General features: G+C 37.5%; 3 protein-coding genes across 3 annotated transcripts in view; 2 read left to right on the top strand and 1 right to left on the bottom strand.

Annotated features, from left to right (window-relative positions):
• Window positions 1-2,789, top strand: LOC134648176 (monocarboxylate transporter 13-like). The gene is made up of 6 exons (XM_063502657.1): window positions 1-153; window positions 487-606; window positions 700-924; window positions 1,047-1,793; window positions 2,216-2,416; window positions 2,662-2,789. The coding sequence occupies exons 1-6, from the start codon at window positions 9-11 to the stop codon at window positions 2,787-2,789; spliced, it is 1,566 nt and encodes a 521-aa protein (XP_063358727.1). The 5' UTR covers window positions 1-8.
• Window positions 2,790-4,956: 2,167 nt separating this feature from the next.
• Window positions 4,957-10,140, bottom strand: LOC134647868 (trypsin-like). The gene is made up of 7 exons (XM_063502213.1): window positions 9,585-10,140; window positions 8,434-8,712; window positions 7,950-8,040; window positions 7,696-7,797; window positions 6,213-6,338; window positions 5,454-5,584; window positions 4,957-5,090 (listed from the first exon to the last, which is right to left on the bottom strand). Exons 1-7 carry the CDS (start codon window positions 9,590-9,592, stop codon window positions 5,000-5,002), a joined length of 828 nt encoding a protein of 275 aa, XP_063358283.1. The 5' UTR covers window positions 9,593-10,140; the 3' UTR covers window positions 4,957-4,999.
• Window positions 10,141-17,337: 7,197 nt separating this feature from the next.
• LOC134647861 (uncharacterized) overlaps window positions 17,338-19,401 on the top strand; it is a 45,025-nt gene continuing 42,961 nt past the window's right edge. The window contains exon 1 of the mRNA XM_063502201.1: window positions 17,338-17,480. Within this exon, the coding sequence (XP_063358271.1) occupies window positions 17,424-17,480 (57 nt within the window). The 5' untranslated portion in view covers window positions 17,338-17,423. The remainder of the gene's footprint in view (window positions 17,481-19,401) is intronic.

Here is a 19,401-nt window from a genome sequence, read left to right as displayed (position 1 = left end):
GTAGTAAGATGTCTCACGAGGTGGAGAGTGTCAACGGGAAGGGTGCGCAGGAGCCGGTGTCCTCTCGTAGGAGCTCGGAGAGCCCGCCGCCGCCGCCCGACGGCGGCTGGGGCTGGGTCGTGGTCTTCGCCTCCTTCATGATACATATAGTCAGTGAGTATTTGCTGTATTTGACATCAGGTGTTTATCTATTACCACAGAAGTAATTCGGGCCTGTTGACGTGATTTTCCTAATAATGTACTTTTAATGTTTTATTTATGTTTAATGTTAAGGTTGGATAATTATTGGTTAAAGTTATATTAAGTACACTAAAGTTATTACTATATATTCACTGAAATTCAAGTAGGTACTTAGATTTTGATTAACATTCATTTTTTATGGAATTTAAGTGATACCTAGCGCAAGTCTGATCCTGAACGACGATCATATATCCCCTAAATTAAGTAGTACCTAATATGAAAAATGAAAATATGAATATGTTCCAGTTGACGGGCTGACTTATTCATTCGGCGTTTTATATTATGAGTTCCTGGGCTATTTCCAAGAGGGCGAAAGCAAGACTGCGTGGATCGTCTCAATACTGTGTGCGATCACGCTCAGTTCAGGTGAGTATCACTAAATTAAATTTTGACCAGATTTATATTACAGTTATGCTTGTTGAGTAAAGGAGCCATAGTGTATTCAGACTTCTATTCCAGGCCCATTAACGAGTTCGCTCGTGAACCGTTGGGGCTGCAAACTGGTGACGGTGTTTGGAGGCCTTCTGGCCGCGGCCTGCATCATCGCGTCGGCCTTCGCGGGCAACGTGCTGACGCTCATCTTAACCATCGGCGTGGGCACCGGCTTCGGCTGCGGGCTCATCTACCTGCCCGCCATCGTCAGCGTCACCGTCTGGTTCGAGCGGTATAGGAGTCTTGCTACGGGTACCTAAGCTTGTTTATAAGCTTCAATCAGAGAGAGATTTGATATTTGAGATGATTTTATTTTTTGTCTTAACTGTGTATGTAAGTAAGTGTATCAAGCTTTTTGTTTTCTTTTATTTCAGGCATTGCAGTGTGTGGTTCAGGACTTGGAACCTTTATTTTTCCGCATTTAACAAAGGGTCTAATCTCCAGCTACGGTTGGCGAGGTGCCTTGGTCATTATAGGTGCCCTTATATTAAACTGCATTCCATTAGGCTTTCTGTTCCTACCAGTACCCGAAGTGCCAAAAACACCGGCCAGCGAACCGATGCTTATAAAACAAAAGAAATTGGTACTGAATAAGTCTCAAAGTACTGAGCATATGGCTCGACCAAACGGACGTACGGAAGACGGCGATGTGGCTAGACTAACTTTCTCGCAGCCCGCTCTGAACAAATCCCACGAGTCTAAGCCGCAGCCGCATTCTAGACGTGGCAGCGGCATCATGCACAGACCTGATGTATTATATCAAGGAAGTATGACAAGCCTCACGAAATTCCGGGCTTCATCTCCAGTAAGAATTCAGACTATGACCGAAGACGAAGAGTCTAAGTCGCCGTTTTCGGAAATGCTCGATGTATCTCTATTGGTGGACCCCATATTTGTGTTATTCTCTGTATCAAACATTTTGACTAATATAGGATTTTATATACCTTATGTTTATACTGTGACCATGAGCAATGAGCTGGGCATCGAAAATCCGGAACGTTTAATTTCTGTAATGGGGGCGGCTACTTTAGTAGGAAGGATAGTTCTCGGCTTTATCAGCGACAAACCTTGGGTAAATCGGTTGATGGTGTACAACGTGTGCCTCACGATAGCTGGCATGAGTAAGTACTTATTTATGTGCCTTATTTAGTAAATATATAACGATCATAAAATTTGACATAAACTTCATCATAAACGGGGTATTTCTATACTTATATCGTTCGTTAAACACAACATACTACCAAAAATATCTAAAATATGAAACAACAAATTAAATCTTCTAGAATCTTCTAGTGCTACTTATTTTTCCTAATATGGTACTGTATTTGTAAATTGTTATTTTGGTTTGACGACTAATAAGGGTCCTGGGCCTTTCACTCATAGTCTCCGACCACATTAAGTTTGCATTAACTTGGCAGTAACAATGCATATCTTACATATCCCTTCAAGTATAGCCCTCATACTTGACATAGCATTTGGCATGAAAACTTAAGATTAGTCTGTCATTTTTCGATGTCTCTTAATAAATATCGTCTCATTGCAGGCATGGCTTCAGCAGCAGTGTGCACAGAGTTCTGGGGTCTAGCCATGTATGCGGCTATGTACGGCTTCACGTCCGGAGCATACGTGGGGTTAACGTCGGTGGTACTGGTCGATCTTTTTGGAATGGCGAAACTGACTAATGCCTTTGGGCTCTTGCTATTTTTCCAAGGCATCGCCTCACTATTTGGCGCGCCTCTTGCAGGTGAATTTTAGATTATGTTGTGATTATAGAAACAGCTTAAAATTTTGTTTGGAGAGGATGCATTACATGGCGTTAGTAAAAGTGATTTAATATAAATACAAAAAAAAACTTTATTCTGTCAACTACTTAGATAATGCTTTTTTCTTTTATGGACGCGAAAATATATTCTAAGAGCTCTATATTAATTACTCAGAGTACCTACACAACGATGAAACGTGTATTAATTCATTTATTTTGTATTTCAGGATGGCTCGTTCAAGCAACAGGCTCATATATGCCCACTTTCATCGGGGCCGGAGCCTTCGTGTCCGTCAGCGGGGTAATGCTGTTCGTGATCCCATTGGTGCAGCGCAGGGCTCGGAACCGGTATTGAAACACCTGTTAATATCGTTCCAAAACCGTTATATTATTTCGTTCTTTAAAAACCGGTTAATTGATGGAACGCGAACTAAAAAATTAAGTTCTCTCTCCTAACCGGTAAGAAGAGGGAACGGAATTTTATGGTTCGCAGGGAACGATACCTAATACCGGTTACTCTTGGCTTTCGGAGAAACTCGGTTAAACTCGTTATCATACGTGAAAGAGATAGCAATACTTACTCGTTCTATCTCGCTTAGATATTTTTAATTTAACCGGTTAATTTCGTTCCGCAAATACGGAAGGCGAACGAATTTGACATGAATCAGTGTCACAATAGAACAGTTCTTTAACGGGTAACCGCAAACGGAAAAGAAATCACGAAACCGGTTTGAAAAATAAAATGGTTTCCGAGCCCTGGTGCAGCGACGCCGGCGCACAAGCCCTGCGCGCGCGCTCTCCTAAGGAGCTATGTTTGGACCACATGTAGTGGCTTGCCAACCGGGTGCGCACATAATCCTTGAGGCGAATTGTAGTTTAAAAATTGCTACTTTGATCTTAAGAGAAATAAGCCCGAGCGAACGTCAAGGTCGTATTATAGCAAGATCAAAACCGTAATAAATTGTTAAATCAGAATCGGCCTCTTTGCCATCGTGCTGCACTCCCTTTTCACTCCACCGATAGCTGCTTCTACAACAGGGTATATTCTATTCCAGTGCTCTTACAATAGTAGAATATAATTATACTTTTACAAAGATGAAAATAACTAAGACATTGTAAATATAGCTTATCTTAACAACGAATGCATGTGATAAAAGTTTTGATGACTGAAGCATTAAACTCATTCCAAAGATATCGTTTAGTATATGGTATATAGTACCTATCGTAGGTATGACGAAAGATAAATAATGTAAATATAGTATTTAACGAAAAGGTGCTATAATAATTTATTTAATTTAACCTTACGTGCTCTTTGTTGCTGACTTGTGATGTTGTCAATTGTGATGTAAAAAAATTAAGGAAGTTTATATAAAACACAGTATTATTATTACTTATGTCCTATATAATAAATAAGCGTTTACAGAAACACCAGTCATCGAAGAACTCAATCTTAACAATATGCCTACTATGTACATATTTAAACCGTGAAGACCTAGTTAGATTTTATCAAACTAGAATTAGAATAGAATAGTTTATTCGGAAACACACAGACAATATACATAATTACACAAAAAGAACATAGTGAAAATAAAGTGTCACGAAATGGCCCCATCTCAGCAGCAGCGCTGGTCTTCCGTGTGTGATCATTACGTGTCGATGTTGTTGAAACAGTTGTTTCACATGGAGGCAAAGTTGTTGTTTAACTCCTAAGCAAGCGAAAGGTTTGACTTTTCGAAACTGCTGCAATTTTGGGACCACGAGTATAGCGAATGGTTTGAAAAGTAGAATCTTGAGCTTTGCTAGGTTTTCTAGGCACCAGAGCTAAACGAACTTTGCTACGAGTGAAACACAACACTTTTCACCACAACAGCGTGTAGAAAATACTAACTGTAAAGCATTACAAACCAAATCGAAATTAATGCTATTCTATTAAAATATACGCATAACTGATTCAAAATCATCACTAAAAAGTCAATTCTACTAACCAACGTGAGAGAATTCCATCAATTCAAAATTTGCATCAAATTATACTTCCACTCTTGTGCAACTTAATACCTACTCATCAGTTTTTAAAGAATGAAGATAGCCTATACAAGCTAGTGTGGTATTTTTTTTATGACTAGTATCTACAAATTTTAAAATTTTAAATAAAACTTGAGAATGAGAAATCTACAGAAAAATAACTAGCGCGTGAGGTCGTATTTGACCTAGAAAACATTTAATACTACATGTAAAAATATAAATCACGTCTATTATAAATATTATAATATCGTTGTTTTTTGATTATGCTGAACACCACCAGCACCACCGAATGGGCCCTACGGAAGAACAGCGCTGGCTTTATAGCTAGCATTATGCTGAGTTGGCTCTATTTCGTGATGCACACTTATTAATTTCTTATTTTCTTGCTGTTGTTGTTGTCTGTACATGTCCGTACATGTTTTGTGATCATCACGAATAAAAATCTTTTATCTTATCTTTATCTAAAAAATTTTTACGTAAATATTAGCAGAAAGTTTTACTTCAGACCACTTCTCAAATACTTCATTAAAACCTAATATCAGTTCAGTAATCTGGTATCACAGTATGCAGTACGTCTCTTACTTCTTGCGAACAATGTTTTTTCAACAACCTCTCAGTATTCAATTTGATCCATCTGAAAATATATATGTTTAGTAAATTACAATCGGAAAAATCTTTTTCGACTGTTTTGCGTCTGTTGATACAAGCTAGTGAGACTTGATTATATTTATTACTTCCGGCTTCCAGTACATTTCGCGCGCACTAATCAATCAAGGTCTAATCATAACAAGATTAACAAATAGTTAAACCTAATCGGCCTCCAAGTGCATTATACCTAGGGGTCACACACTCGGTTTCACCGAAATCGAAAAAACCGGAAAAACCGGGTTTTCAGCCAATTACCAGAACCGGGTTTTAACTTTAATAAACCCGCGTTTATAAACAAAGCTAGATAGGAAGTGATTCTAAAAAGAGTAGCTTTTCCTTAGGTACTTACTGGTAAAAGTAGGAAACGTTGGTGAACAAGGCGATGTGAGGCGCGTCTTCGAGATTGGCGCCGTACGAGGAGATGCCCATGATCATACCCTTGTATAGGGCTGCGCCCCCGTTGTCACTCAGGCGATTCAGCTGGAATTCATGAAACAGATTGTTTAAATGTTGCTTTAATATACGGTAGCGCTTTTTTAGAAGCCGATTCGATTTAACCCTCATGTACGTTTATAGTGAAAACTAATGGTTTCGGGGAAATCAGCGATCTTGTGTTCTTCGTGAACCGTGAATGTAAACTATTTCGCAATTATTTCAAAAAGTCTGGATGTAAGTTGAACCCTTACAAAACAATGGTCGAGACTAGCTGATTCTATTAGATTTTTAACCGAATTTTACTGACCACGGTTCTGATGGAAGAAACCGACACTCAAACCAAACCAAACTATGATATGAAATATGTTTTAGGGCACTGTAGTTAACTATGAACTATATTTTGTCATGTCCTTTTGTCTGTTTCTCTGTTTCTCCATATATCCGTCCCAGTGGCAGAAAGCGCTGAAATTTGACATGGATATTTAGGAGGAAGTTTCAGACCAATTTCTTTTACAGTAATAGATGTCTTAGTGACCTACAACCCGGGGCAATGAGAAGGGTCTCTCTTTATAAGACGGTTACACGTTAATGAAAATTCTACAAATTAGTTAGGCATGATCTTTCGAACAAATAGATACATAAACCTATGGACTACAACTTGGTAGGTACTCACTAAGTCGTATTTCGCGCAGAACATTGAGGAGGTGATGACATCTGAGTAGGTCTTTACGCATTCTTCCTGCTCTATCAGCTGCATAACCGATTCAAGAATGCAATTTTCTTGACCTTTTCTAACTTCCTGTAAATCATCATCAAACTAAATAAAGTCAGGCTAAGCTAACTCTGCACCATGTTTGGTAACAAAGAGTGTGGAAGTGTTACGTCAAATTTCAATGAAATTACGACGTTTAAAATAACACTTGCACACTCTGTGCTATCAAACACGGTGCAGAATTAGCGTAGGTTGACTTTAAGAGAATCGTTATATAGGTATTGATAAATTATGGAAATTAATAAAGAAATAAATAATACCTAGGCAATTTTAATAATTTATCAGTATAATTTAGTTTACAGAAGGTTTATATAAGCAAAACCATAAATTTATAGTAGGTAATAGGTATCAATTCAGTTATCTGTTCGTCGATTAGGCCGCCTATTTGAAACTTTGAATATAACGCCATCTCTGCGAGAATACGCGAAGTTCTACATTACTCAGGAATGCTAACATCACGACACCAACAGAACACGGTATGTTGTCATAGATGGCGAAATAAGTCTCATAATCTTGCTTTTACATGATTGTTGCAATATACTGAAACTAGATGGAGCAGAATATGCTCGTAAAGATTGAGTGTCAAAAATAAATCGGAAACCTATTTATTTCTCACTGATATTGACTTCTGCTCAATGCTCAATTAATTAGTCTTAAAAATAAAATATATGCAGCGAATTTAAGTTTTTCATACAAAGCTGTCAGCCAAATCGGGCCCTTAGAGCAAAAACTGCTCTAAGGGCCCGATTCGGATTCTGAAAAGACATCTATTAGACATCATCAAGATACGATAACGATATGTTTAAGATCTAATCTGTCAAATTTGACATTTGCGCGATTCTGAAGATACTCTTGAACGATTTCCACAGGATATGACTTAGAGATCCAATTCACATCTAATAGATATCTAACTCTATATAACGTAAAAGTGACATTGGTTGCCCGAATTGCGCTGCAAAAGAGAACTAGTTGATATCTAAACTATAACGTATCTAGAATGGATCTAGTACGTGGCGTCTCTTGTGAATATCTTGAAGTTCGAATACGGCAGTATTTCGTTTGTTTTATAAACTGGAGCTGTATAAACTATTTAATTACAGAACTAGATATACCTCATATCATTGTATGTGCAAAGTTTCATTACAATCCAACACGTAGTTTTAAAATGAGAACGAAACTCTGTTTGTATGGGAAGGTGAAATTCGGCCGAGCATGCTGGAGACTCTTACTTCTAATAATTGCCACTCTAGTTGTCAAAAGTTAACATAAACAATTGCCATAAAATATATGGTGCGGTCAGCACTGATTCTCTTACACTTAACAACCCTTCCACAATCAATAATAACACTATGTTAACAATTAATAAATAGGATTTTATAGGTACCTTTCCCCACCCCGTTACCGAGATAAAACTAAGGTTCGGTACTGTAGTCCCTGGCGCGAGTAAAACGCTTTTTCTCGCACCCAAATCGAACTTGACGTGTGTCTACAAACAAATGAATAGAAAATTAATACCTACCAAGCATAATATCTATGGTGACTGTACGTATAGTACTATACAGTCGCCATAGATTAAAATATACCTTTGATCAGTGAATAAAGATGAGAACTTAAAATCACATTCAATGTTGACCTTACCTTGAGTATTAGCAACGCGATATCGTTGTCCAGGTAGCTTTTGTACTGGAAAAATTCATGCTCTTTTTTTTCAACCACAGCAACAACCTGTCTGGACAGAAGAATTACATTGTTCTAAACTTAATTTTGTTCTAAACTAATACATGACAACAATTTCTTCAATAGGTACACATAATTAGGAGTGTTAGAAAAACAACAAGGATTTTTTAATACGAAAACCTTAGGTGAGAATTGTAAACTGTGCCCTTTTGAGCTGTAGACTCCGCGAATCCCCACGTCTCGGAATCATCAAAAAGAAGTAGGTACCTATTAAACCCCTCACAAAATTTTATGAGAACCAATCGGTTGAGAAATGTGATCAGTAATATATATAGAATAGAACAGCCGGACAGACATAAGCTCATTAATAAAATTGACTATTTAATCGCCGATTGTACATTTTCTGAAAACCTGTATAAAGTTTATGTATTAGGTTCATACTAACCCTATATCCATATAGTTTCTAACTCCATACTTGACGTAAATAGTCTCCGTGGCTGTTTCCTCGTGAAAGCAGCTGGCCACGGTGAGTACAACCTTGCTTCCGATGAAGGACCCGGAGCAGTAGATGCGGTTGTAGACGACGAGCGCGTGGTGCGCGACCGAACTTTCCAGGGCTTTATTAGGCTCGTCGGTCATCAGTCGGTACATGAGTATATCTTCGTTAGTCTCAGTCATGAAGCCGTGCGCGTGGGCCAGCGAGTGTAACAATAACAATTGTTTGCTGTGAGTAAATAAAATTTGTTGAACGTCGATGTCAAATCAAAAATAATTTATTTTCAGGCAATAAAAGCCCTGCCTTACAGACTAACATGCATACAATAAATAAAATCTAAAAAAATAATAATGTAGAGAGCCTGTACCTAACCGCTATTGTGTCTTGGCAAATTACGCAAGAGATATTAAGTGGCGATGCTGACTAGACCATTGCAAACAGTTATTATACAATTAATAGGCCTTACTTAACTATAAGTATAAGGACTAGTGTATGTTTATGGTAGCTTCGTAAGAGTATGTCCTCAAAGGAGAAATACCAAGACAAAGTAGAAAAAATAGTTCTCAGTTCTTACAGTGCTCATGTTACTAAAATGTTTATAAATTAATTAATTGCCCCAACAAAATAAAAACCTGTGCTCAAATATATGAGGACATAATTATAAATCAAATAATTTGATTTGTTTCCTAACTAGTTGTAATTTGTAGGTATGTATACAGAGATACAAAGTACCCCAAACATCTTAATCTTCAACGTTCCAACAGAGCGTTAATAAGCTGTTTAGTTTGTAACAGATTTCCGCTTCCTTGCTTTCTGTTCTGCAAGTAAGACTTATCAAGTGTAGGTACTATTACAGGATGTTACTTCGAAATGGGGCAATGAGAGGAAAACAGGAACTATAAGAAGCAGCTAACATTGTTCTTATCTTATACTCATAACATGGTCGATTTGGGAGTTTAAAAAACCTATATACATAAAAAAAGATGTTGCATCACCTACTGCTCTGTAAAAAGGAAAAAACTATAAATTTGTAGAATGACACATGCAAACACCTAGGTTGGTATGTATGTATGTACTAATAAAGTATTCAGAAAACTCACAAATTCATTCCAGTGAAGTGGGTACAGCTACAATTTCAATACTTGACTTAATTAGGGTTTGAAGGGCGGGCTTGCATAATAGCAATGTCCGAGGAGCACTCCTCGGCTGACTAATAAACTCCAGCCATCAACAAAGCGAGACTCGTATTTGTGAGTAAAATTTGCAATCATACTTCGCCGCTCCAAATAGTCGATACGACGTTATTACTGTTTTGGTAGAGTTTTGTGTAACCACTACAGATAGGTTTCAAATTCGTAGTAACTTCAGGAACTTTTCAGTCGTAAGTCTAGTGTTACAAAGTGCAAAATCGTTTGGAGTTTTCTGTTAGAAAATAACTTCATAAAATAGTCGCGATATAACTACATTGTTCCAATATTGCACCCATATAGGTAGGAGGTATGTATAAACGCTATTACGCGTACACTTCGCCGCAGTGTTTATGCCTCGGCATACACACGATTTGCATTTCGGTCACGTTTCGAAGGGAAGTCGCAGAAATGGACTAACTTCCTCGGCTATTGTTATCTCGCGCCGTTTTAAGGGTCAAAAGGCCCATTATTTCTTGACTGATGTAGGTTTACAGACTACTTTCGGTCTTATATCGTATTCCGATCATAAAAGGTTTACTTTTTCACAATCACAATACAAACCTTATTGAACTACTTAACTGTGGGATTAGGTCGATTGTCCCGTAATATTGATTTAATTACAGATAAAAAAAGCGGCCATGTGCGAGTCAGACTCGTCCATGAAGGATTCCGTATTTAGGGGATTTATGACGTATTAAAAAAAAACTACTTACTAGGTCTCGTTCAAACCAATTTTCGGTGGAAGTTTGCATGATAATGTACATCATATATTTTTGTTATCATATGTTTTATCATTCTCTTATTTTAGAAGTTACAGGGGAGGGGACACACATTTTACCACTTTGGAAGTGTCTCTCGCGCAAACTATTCAGTTTAGAAAAAAAATGATATTAGAAACCTCAATATCATTTTTGAAGACCTATCCATAGATACCCAACACGTATGGGTTTGATGAAAAACATTTTTTTTAGTTCCAGTTCTAAGTATGGGGAACCCTCAAAATTTATTGTTTTTTTTTTCTATTTTTGTGTGAAAATCTTAATGCGGTTCACAGAATACATCTACTTACCAAGTTTCAACAGTATAGTTCTTATAGTTTCGGAAAAAAGTGGCTGTGACATAAGGACGGACGGACAGACAGACAGACAGACAGACAGACAGACAGACAGACAGACAGACAGACAGACAGACAGACAGACAGACAGACAGACAGACAGACAGACATGACGAATCCATAAGGGTTCTGTTTTTTGCCATTTGGCTACGGAACCCTAAAAATGCACATCAAAACCGTGACTTGCCTGCATTGTTTATTGTGTTAGGCATATTTAACGTCATAAATAAACCCAGTGGCAATATTCGGTACATTTCTCTGCTCTTTGAAAATGCGCAGTTGCATAAATATCTAATGAAATGCGGTAATTGTGCATCAATCCCGAGATAAAAATATATCACCCCGGGCACTCCTTTTCGCTCCGATATTAGTAATTCAAAAGCTTTTAACAGAACGCCGAATACCAAAATGTTCGCTGTGAAATATAATGTAGTCTTTTATTACTTAACTTTGTGAGTATAATCAGCGTGCGAGGGTAGTTTCACTGCATGTGGGAACGGCAACAGAACTTTTAAGCCATATTGCATACGAGCCATTAGTGTTTAGCGGTGCAGTTACTGACCCACAACTGAGGTCTTAAAATAAAATTATGCTGTGTTAGTTTATGTTTCAAACACACAAATGTTGTTGGGAATCGTAGCATATAGTCTAAGCATTTGCATAATATCTGTGGTTTAGAAATCTACACAAATACATTTTATGCATTTAAACTCGGGAAATCCACTTTAAAAATTAAATGCATTGCACAAAAATAAAACGTAGGTACCTAATGCCCTGATTGGAAAAACATGTTAAGGTGATTTGATGATTCCGTCAGGCAAAAATATTTGATATGTTCTAAAGAGGTCATTATAGAGTCGTATCACGTAAACAGTAGGTTATAGCTCGAGATCCAGTACGTGAGATCGGGCGCCGCCAAAATGATCAGACATCAAAGTACCGACATTGCTTTTAATGTAGCCTTGATAAATATTACTACGCAAATTCCTCCATTTTCTACGAAATGACTACAGTACAATAAAGCACACAAATAAATATGAATTGAGCATAAGAAAGAACATTTTATAATATCAATAATCTTGGTTGTATTACACCTGTAATACAAAATGTCAAGTTTTTTTTATGATTTATTAATAAATTATTCGCTCATAAATCTGACCCGTAGAACATTTCAATTATAATACCGACCTAACTTATTTAATACTGAAACTGTAATTGGAATTGTTTCAGGAATATTTAACACTGACCAAAAAGTGTGGTCGATTTAATGAAAAAAGTTATAGCGACATAGGCAAACGACACGGCCCGGAGCGATGCGCGGGCAGGGTTCTCCGCTGCAACAACGCGCTGTTCAGCTCGAGGCTGCTGACCACACAGGCCGGCAGTTAAGGTTTTTTACTAGCGAGAGTAGCGAGCTTAGAAGTTGCAGTGATCAACCCATTTAGAGCAGCCGGAAGTTATAAATGCGTAATTATATAACAGTGAATTATTTCAAAGTTATTCAGAATTTTACAATAGGTATCAACTAAGCCTCACAACTTAATTAGTATTATTCGCTGTAATTATTGAGTTAAATTGCCGCAAGTTGTCGGTCCGTGTGTGATAATGGCAAAAGATAATTCTTGAACTAATGGCTTGTATAATAACATATCTTTTATCAGCTACATATGTTGGGTTTTAAATTATGGAACCGAAGTGTTTTATACCCAACCAATCCCTACTTTAATATCTTGAAGAGCAATATTTTTTTTGAACAAAACCTGAGTCTTGAGTAATCTCAGTGCCCCATTTCAAAAATCGGCCCTTTATACATATTTTTTTTTGTAGCCTATGTGTGTGTCCCACTGCTGGGCAAAGGCCTCCCCTCTCCTTTTCCAATCCTCCCTGTGCTGAGCAAGATCCCGCCAATCCCGCTGGAATGCATGCAAGTCGTCCCGCCATCTCTTTCTCGGCCTTCTTTTTTTTTTTTTGACGGAGTGGGAATGCATTTACGCACGGTGTGTGGGACTCGCCGCTCCTTGTCCCTCTCTTGGCGAGAGGAGGGGAGAATTTGGCCCTACCCACTAAACCCACTCCGGCGTTTCATCCTCTTTGCCGTTCGTGAGGGCACACTGGGATCGATATCATTCCACCACGGCGCCCTGCCTCTGCCTCGACTACACTGGGGATGCCAGCTAGTGGCTAGTGGTATGCCTTTATACATACATGACATATAAATCAGTTAACACATTTCGCTGGGTGAAACCTTTTCGGTTTTACTACTCCTGATTAGACTAAGCTTACAAAGTGGCGTTTCGTGCATAAAAACATGAATTTGTACGCGGTTTCACGAACAAACACGTCTTTAACGAACAAACAAAGGTCCTTGTCTAGTAAATGGTATTCTATTTACTAGACGGCTACATTCTTAAGCTCAAAACGTCCTTTGATCTGTACGTTATCATTTGCGTCTCCGGAGTGTTACTACAGTACAGATATATATTGAAGTAGACGTGCAAAGTGTCGCGATTTCAATACAACTATGTTTATTTAAGTATATTATTATAAGCTGATTTGTAATTTATGGTATTTTTTCCAGAAGCAAATACATTTTCAAATGCATTTATCATACAAACCTGTGTGTCCTGAAAAAGGGTTAAAGAGATAAGCGTATATTAAACAAGGTACAAATTTATTACCCATTTATTGCCCTCTGCATATTAAAAATAAAAATTCCATTTAGTTTATAGAATCAGGCCATATCACAATTAAGAATAAAGCTAACCATGGTAAGCAGCGAGGATAGATTTCAGGGTGACAGTGCATCGTAATATAATATATAGTTTAGAAACGCAAATATTTCAAAATAGTATCTATTTTAAAATATGTCTGTGCTCGACACAAATTCTCCACGAATACTGTATAAGTACAGCTCCTCCGCCTAAGGCGCCTTGTCAGCGCACCGCCATTGTCGCGACACGTGACGTCACGTGCCGGTTGGCCATTCCTCACACTCCAAGGCAATGGAAACGGGTGGCGTTGTGTGAAAATTCTATACAAAGTGACATGTTTACATTGCACTTGAGCACTGACTTAATATAAAAGAAATAGACACACAAAGCAGAACAAAAACGTCAAGAAATGTGGATCCCAATGACGTTTCGCACCATTTGCATTGATGATAAAAACGCTTACGTAAATTTTGAGTCAAGATAAATGTTTCGTACAGAAAAGAGCTTAATGTCGTAAGCATTAAGTGTCAAATTTGCAAACATAAGTACCAACACTGTTAAAAAATTTAGTCCGATGGCACTAAACGTAACGTATTTACGTCAAACAACGTCAAACGAGAATAATGAACGAATGGAGTCACTTTGGTACACTTTAATATGTATTACTGTACAGGAAAACCAATTGAAGTAATAAATAAAACAAATTTAATTTAATCGGGAGCTCAAATAAAATTAATTCGTGGTTCAAATTCAAACAAATTAAATTTTTAATTCGTAAGTATACGTCTTTAAATACTAATTTCCTTGAAATAAATTCTACTTATTAAATAACTGTGTATTTAAGATCTACATTTACTCATAGCGCGGGTGCACGGGGACATTTAGATACTGATTGGATTTTTTTTATAAAGTCTACCTATACTTTATAAAAAAAATCCTGTGGTTGTCACTGTGTTCCGACAGGTTTAGCATTTACAGTTAGTCGATATAAGCCCTTATTGGTGGTGTATATGTCGGAAACATGGAAATGGGCCGAACACACAAGTGCCGTTTTGCCTTGTTTAAAACTGCATCACCCCTATCTCTTGCTATAATTAAATAGCAGTCCACTTTGCACGTCGCATAGGTTTTCTTGGAAATCTTGAATTTAAACATAATATTATTTCTTATGAATTCCATATAAAAATATAAAAAAATATTGACCTCACATCGACTCATTAGATTTTTGTTCCTTAACATCCCTTCTTTGGTACTAACAAATTAATTTATTCAAAACCATAAAATTACCACCAGATTACATAAATTATGTAATGCTATCCAAAGAACTAACCGAAAGAAATACATTCCATCCTTTTTCCTTGTTTTATCATTGTTATTTTTACATATTTTAACGGCACATTTCGTAATTGTTGACAACTTCACATTTGAGCGTTTCAAACAAGACTAAACGAAAAAGTAATGCATGATCTGTTTTGACATCAACCATTTGCCATTTTTGGCGGCTGATTGGGTATCCAGTTATTTATACTATATCAATGCACTTGAGTGTAGAAAGTTTTGCAATGACATGAAAGCATAATAGTTATTTACGATACAAGTGCGGGAAATAGGAAATTCGAAACGAGTGGCGATAAATTAAAACACGACCGAAGGGAGTTCGGGAAAGTAGCACCATATGTACTGTAAACAATTAATTTTATCTGTCCAAGCCGCCAGGCTAGCAACATCAAAGGATGGAGGTTGTTTAGTTATCTTTTTAAACCTTACCAAATAAGCCTAATAGTTTTTAATCTATTAGCCACTGCTGAGTGAGAGATATTGAGACGTAAGGAAAATAGACGTAGCGGTCTTCGTCCCTAAAATCAAAAAATCTAAAAAAGTCAAATGTAGGGCATAGCTATGGTTCATATAAATAGGTACCGTAAAATGGGGTGAGTAGGGTCAAAACTGAAATTCAAACCTCGATAACATTTTATTTTTACATATGAAAACTGAATGGTGTATGTAAGTGTTCCGGACGTTTGTATTTTAGTTTTTATTTTATTTTGGGTAGTTCCATTTCATAACTTTGACGATAAAGAGGAAAACCCACCTCACCCCGAGTGCCTCGTATTTTGGGTGAGAGGGGTTTTCATACAAAGGTGATTTTGGAAGATTGTTGGATCGATTTTTTTTATTATGCGTATTACTATAGCTCCATTTCAAATTGGAATACATTATTTTTGTAGCAGTGCAGTAGCCTTAAAATCCCTTCTCACCCCCCTCTCAAGCCTTCTCTCCCCATTCATAACCCACCTCTCCCCGCGAAACCTACTCACCCCGTTTTACGGTACATCAAATCATGTTTAGTTCCAGACTTCGGCTACTCTTCTATTAGAAAAACACTGCGCAACTTCTTTAAAAAGCGCCTGATAAATGATTGTCGGAGTTTCTAACCTTCGTGCTGACCTGACATCGACTGACTGACTGACATACATACATATTTGGAATAGGGATGATGACACATGTTGAATTTTATAACAAAATCTAGTAAAATAGATAGCAAACGAGCAATTTATCACAATAATGTGGATATTAAAATAAAATATTGAAAAATTACAAAAATACAGAACCTGAAAGTTTCAAAATTTAAGTTTTTTTTAACTTCCAAAAACGATAAAAGTAAGGGTACCATTCGATTCCTTACATTTCATCCAAAAAAATATTGTATAGCAACTATATACATAAACGAAATATTTCACCGACAAAAACGCAATTTTCTTGTTTTGTCCATACGTCATACTACAAGATGGGCGATGACGTCACGGCCTCTGGCCGTTTTGTATAGGGCGTTTCGCGAGTGAAGTGCGACTGTCGGCCTTTGACTACAATTTCTGACTTTTGTGTTACTTTAATGCATTGTGTCCCATATAGACATTTGATCCTAAAAACAAACCCGATCGATTGATACCATAAAAGACATTTGATCCTAAAAACAAACCCGATCGATTGATACCATAAAAGAAAATTAGTCATGTAGCCTATTACAGACATTTCAAATTGAAGAACAATACGTTAAAATACAAATATTCAGTGGCCGGGAGCGATTCTCTTGTCACCAGTAATTTCTCAAAAACGTTTTAACTACTACCTAACTTTCTCTCAAATCTTTTAGATTATTTTTAATTCTTCACGTACAGCGCATGGTGAGAGCATTCTCCTATTGCCAGTGTGCAGTGGTATCAGTGCTGTGGCGTAGCCATATAAATATGTAGACATTGCTATATGCATACATATCAAGCAAATTGCGGTATAATAATAAAGGTTGACTCACGTTAGACCGGGGCGGGCCCGGGCCGAAGCGTCCTACATTTGTCATTTTCTATGATGGCTGATCAATTGGTCCTTAGCCATGAAAATGTCTCTTTAGAAATAAAAAACCGGACAAGTGCGAGTCTGTCTCGCCCACCTAGGTTTCCTTACTTTTTAGTATTTGTTATTATAGCGGCAACAGAAATACATCATGTGTGAAAATTTCAACTGTCTAGCTATCACAGTTCGTGAGATACAGCCTGGTGACGGACAGACAGACGGACAGAGGAGTCTTAGTAATAGGTGTCCCGTTTTTCCCCTTTGGGTACGGAACGCTAAAAAGAAATAACAGTCCCATAAATTAAGCCTATCAATAATTTACCAGAGTACATAGTATGTTTCCCTCAGTGACCTTCGTTTCGTGCAAACATATACCAGGAGGTAGGTAGGTACTTCCACATTTTACTGTCGAATACTTTGTTTACATAATTTACAAGGAAGGTCCAAGCACCGAGGTCGAGGCGGGCAGGCACGCGAGCGGCACGTCGTAGCGCGTAGGGCTCGACTCGTAGCGTCAGTGCCGCGGAGGCGAGCGAACCGACCGGCCGCTACGACGCTACGCGCGGCTACGCAATGTTGTGGTTATCCGTTACGCTTTTGGCGGTTTTTGCCTCGGTCCAAGGACGAGCGGTAAGAATAAGTTTAAGCTTTACTTCAATAATGTTATTTAATATTTTTTCTTTGTATCCTAATCTTTAAAAAAATTGTTTTTAAAATGAAACAATTTCATGAACGATGTCACATAACTTACGTTAACAGTTCTTCGTGAAAGTTGCATATTACGCTAAAAACTAAAAGGTATTTTGTTATAGTTTTGTAATAGTTTACTTTGTTTTATGAGTGTTAAACGCACAAAATTAAGTACACTAATTATAACTATGAAGATAGGTACAGTTTGCATATAAGCTCCATAAATTGAACAATGAGTCTTCAAGTGGTTACTCAAGTTAGAACAAGTTCGGGACCATAATAATTGAGATTTGCATCATGCAATTGCCGTATTCGAACTTCAAGATATTCACAAGAGACGACACGTACTAGATCCATTCTAGATACGTTATAATTTAGATTTCAACTAGTTCTCTTTTGCAGCGCAATTCGAGCAACCAATGTCACTTTTACGTTAGATAGAGTTAGATATCAATTAGATGTGAATTAGATCTCTAAGCCATATCTTGTGGAAATCGTTCAAAGTATCTCCAGAATCGCGCAAATGTGTAATTTGACAGGTAAGATCTTAAACATAACGTTATCGTATCTTGGCGATGTCTAAAAGACATCTAACAGATGTCTATTTCAAAATCCGAATCGGGCCCCAAATCTAGACTGCGCAAAGAGGTCAGTAACAAATACAACAAAGTATGTTGTATTGTTATGTATAGTTTATACATACGTATTTAATTTAATAACATTATCATCATTATCTCCGACAGCAACTTCGACTATACTAACAGTCAAGTGTTCAACTGTAAAAAAAAACTATGTCTGAGTGTGAAATTATAACGTACAGTCAGCATCAAATAGACAATGATAACCTATTTAAATGATTAAATTTATTGCTATAGTAAAACAAGTCTTTGTTCCTAACGTAGGTACGACTGCAACATCAGATATATAGGAGCGGCCAAAATTGTCAAAAATATATTTAACGTTGGCCGCTCCGATTTATCTGATAGCGATTAAAGACAGGTGTTAAAATATTTTTGATGCCGACTGTATATCAAACCAGAAAATTTTCATAATGAATTAAGATTAATTTCTCTCTTCCACACTAGTGCGACAGTGGCAGTTGCAATTCGTTCGCTACGGAGCGTTAACGATTGCACGTTATGCACCCTGTATATTTCTACGTACCAATTCCCAATCGACTTAATGTTCACATGTAGGTACCTAACATGCACATCTTCCTGGAACCGTGTATAACTATAATGAGATTAAGTAGATATCTATACTTTTATCTACAGCTTGGCAAAAAAGAGTACAAATTAAAAAATGGCAACATTGTAGTGTCGTCTCTTTCAAACCAATTTATATAAGAAAACGGGACGACACTACAGGGTTGTAACTTTTTAATTTCTACTCTTTTTTGCCAAGCTGTACCTTCCTCGCCGCCGGTGCCTTGAGACTGTCGGTTACCCACCAATCACCTCGACCACATGTCAAGCGTAAGCGTTAAATGGAACGCGCTCCCTGTCCGCATCCAGCGCCTAGGGGGCTCATTGACCCACCTCTCCGCCTACGCTACTACATACGCTATACGCCTAATTACCTGCCTTAAACGACCCGACACATCGCCTTAAGTGCTATCTTAATTACTCTAACGTAACTTGAATTATTCCACAAAGCATGACTCATAGATATTCAATCACCCTTATAATCTATAATCCGGAATCACTGAGGAAGTCCATATTACGAGTAAATATATATTCCCAGTAATCCGCTTCGAAAACAAAGATTTGCAATTAATTTATTTGATTGAAAACAGTGTTTTGGGTATACTCTATTGTTTGGACTCCAAAGCCAAACGAAGGGTACGCTAATTAATTATAGA

The sequence above is a fragment of the Cydia amplana genome, chromosome 5 (genome assembly GCF_948474715.1).
Source record: "Cydia amplana chromosome 5, ilCydAmpl1.1, whole genome shotgun sequence".
Taxonomy (NCBI): domain Eukaryota; kingdom Metazoa; phylum Arthropoda; class Insecta; order Lepidoptera; family Tortricidae; genus Cydia; species Cydia amplana.
Note: the sequence above shows the minus strand (reverse complement) of the source record. Positions and strands in the feature narration are given on the sequence as shown.

Coding starts and splice junctions, on each gene's coding strand:
- LOC134648176 (XM_063502657.1), top strand. CDS start 9: ATGTCTCACGAGGTGGAGAGTGTCAACGGGAAGGGTGCGCAGGAGCCG. Junction 607..699: donor TGCGATCACGCTCAGTTCAG/GTGAGTATCACT, acceptor CTTCTATTCCAG/GCCCATTAACGAGTTCGCTC. Junction 1,794..2,215: donor CCTCACGATAGCTGGCATGA/GTAAGTACTTAT, acceptor GTCTCATTGCAG/GCATGGCTTCAGCAGCAGTG.
- LOC134647868 (XM_063502213.1), bottom strand. Junction 8,041..8,433: donor AGAAACTATATGGATATAGG/GTTAGTATGAAC, acceptor TCTTCTGTCCAG/ACAGGTTGTTGCTGTGGTTG. Junction 7,798..7,949: donor TCGCGTTGCTAATACTCAAG/GTAAGGTCAACA, acceptor ATTTGTTTGTAG/ACACACGTCAAGTTCGATTT.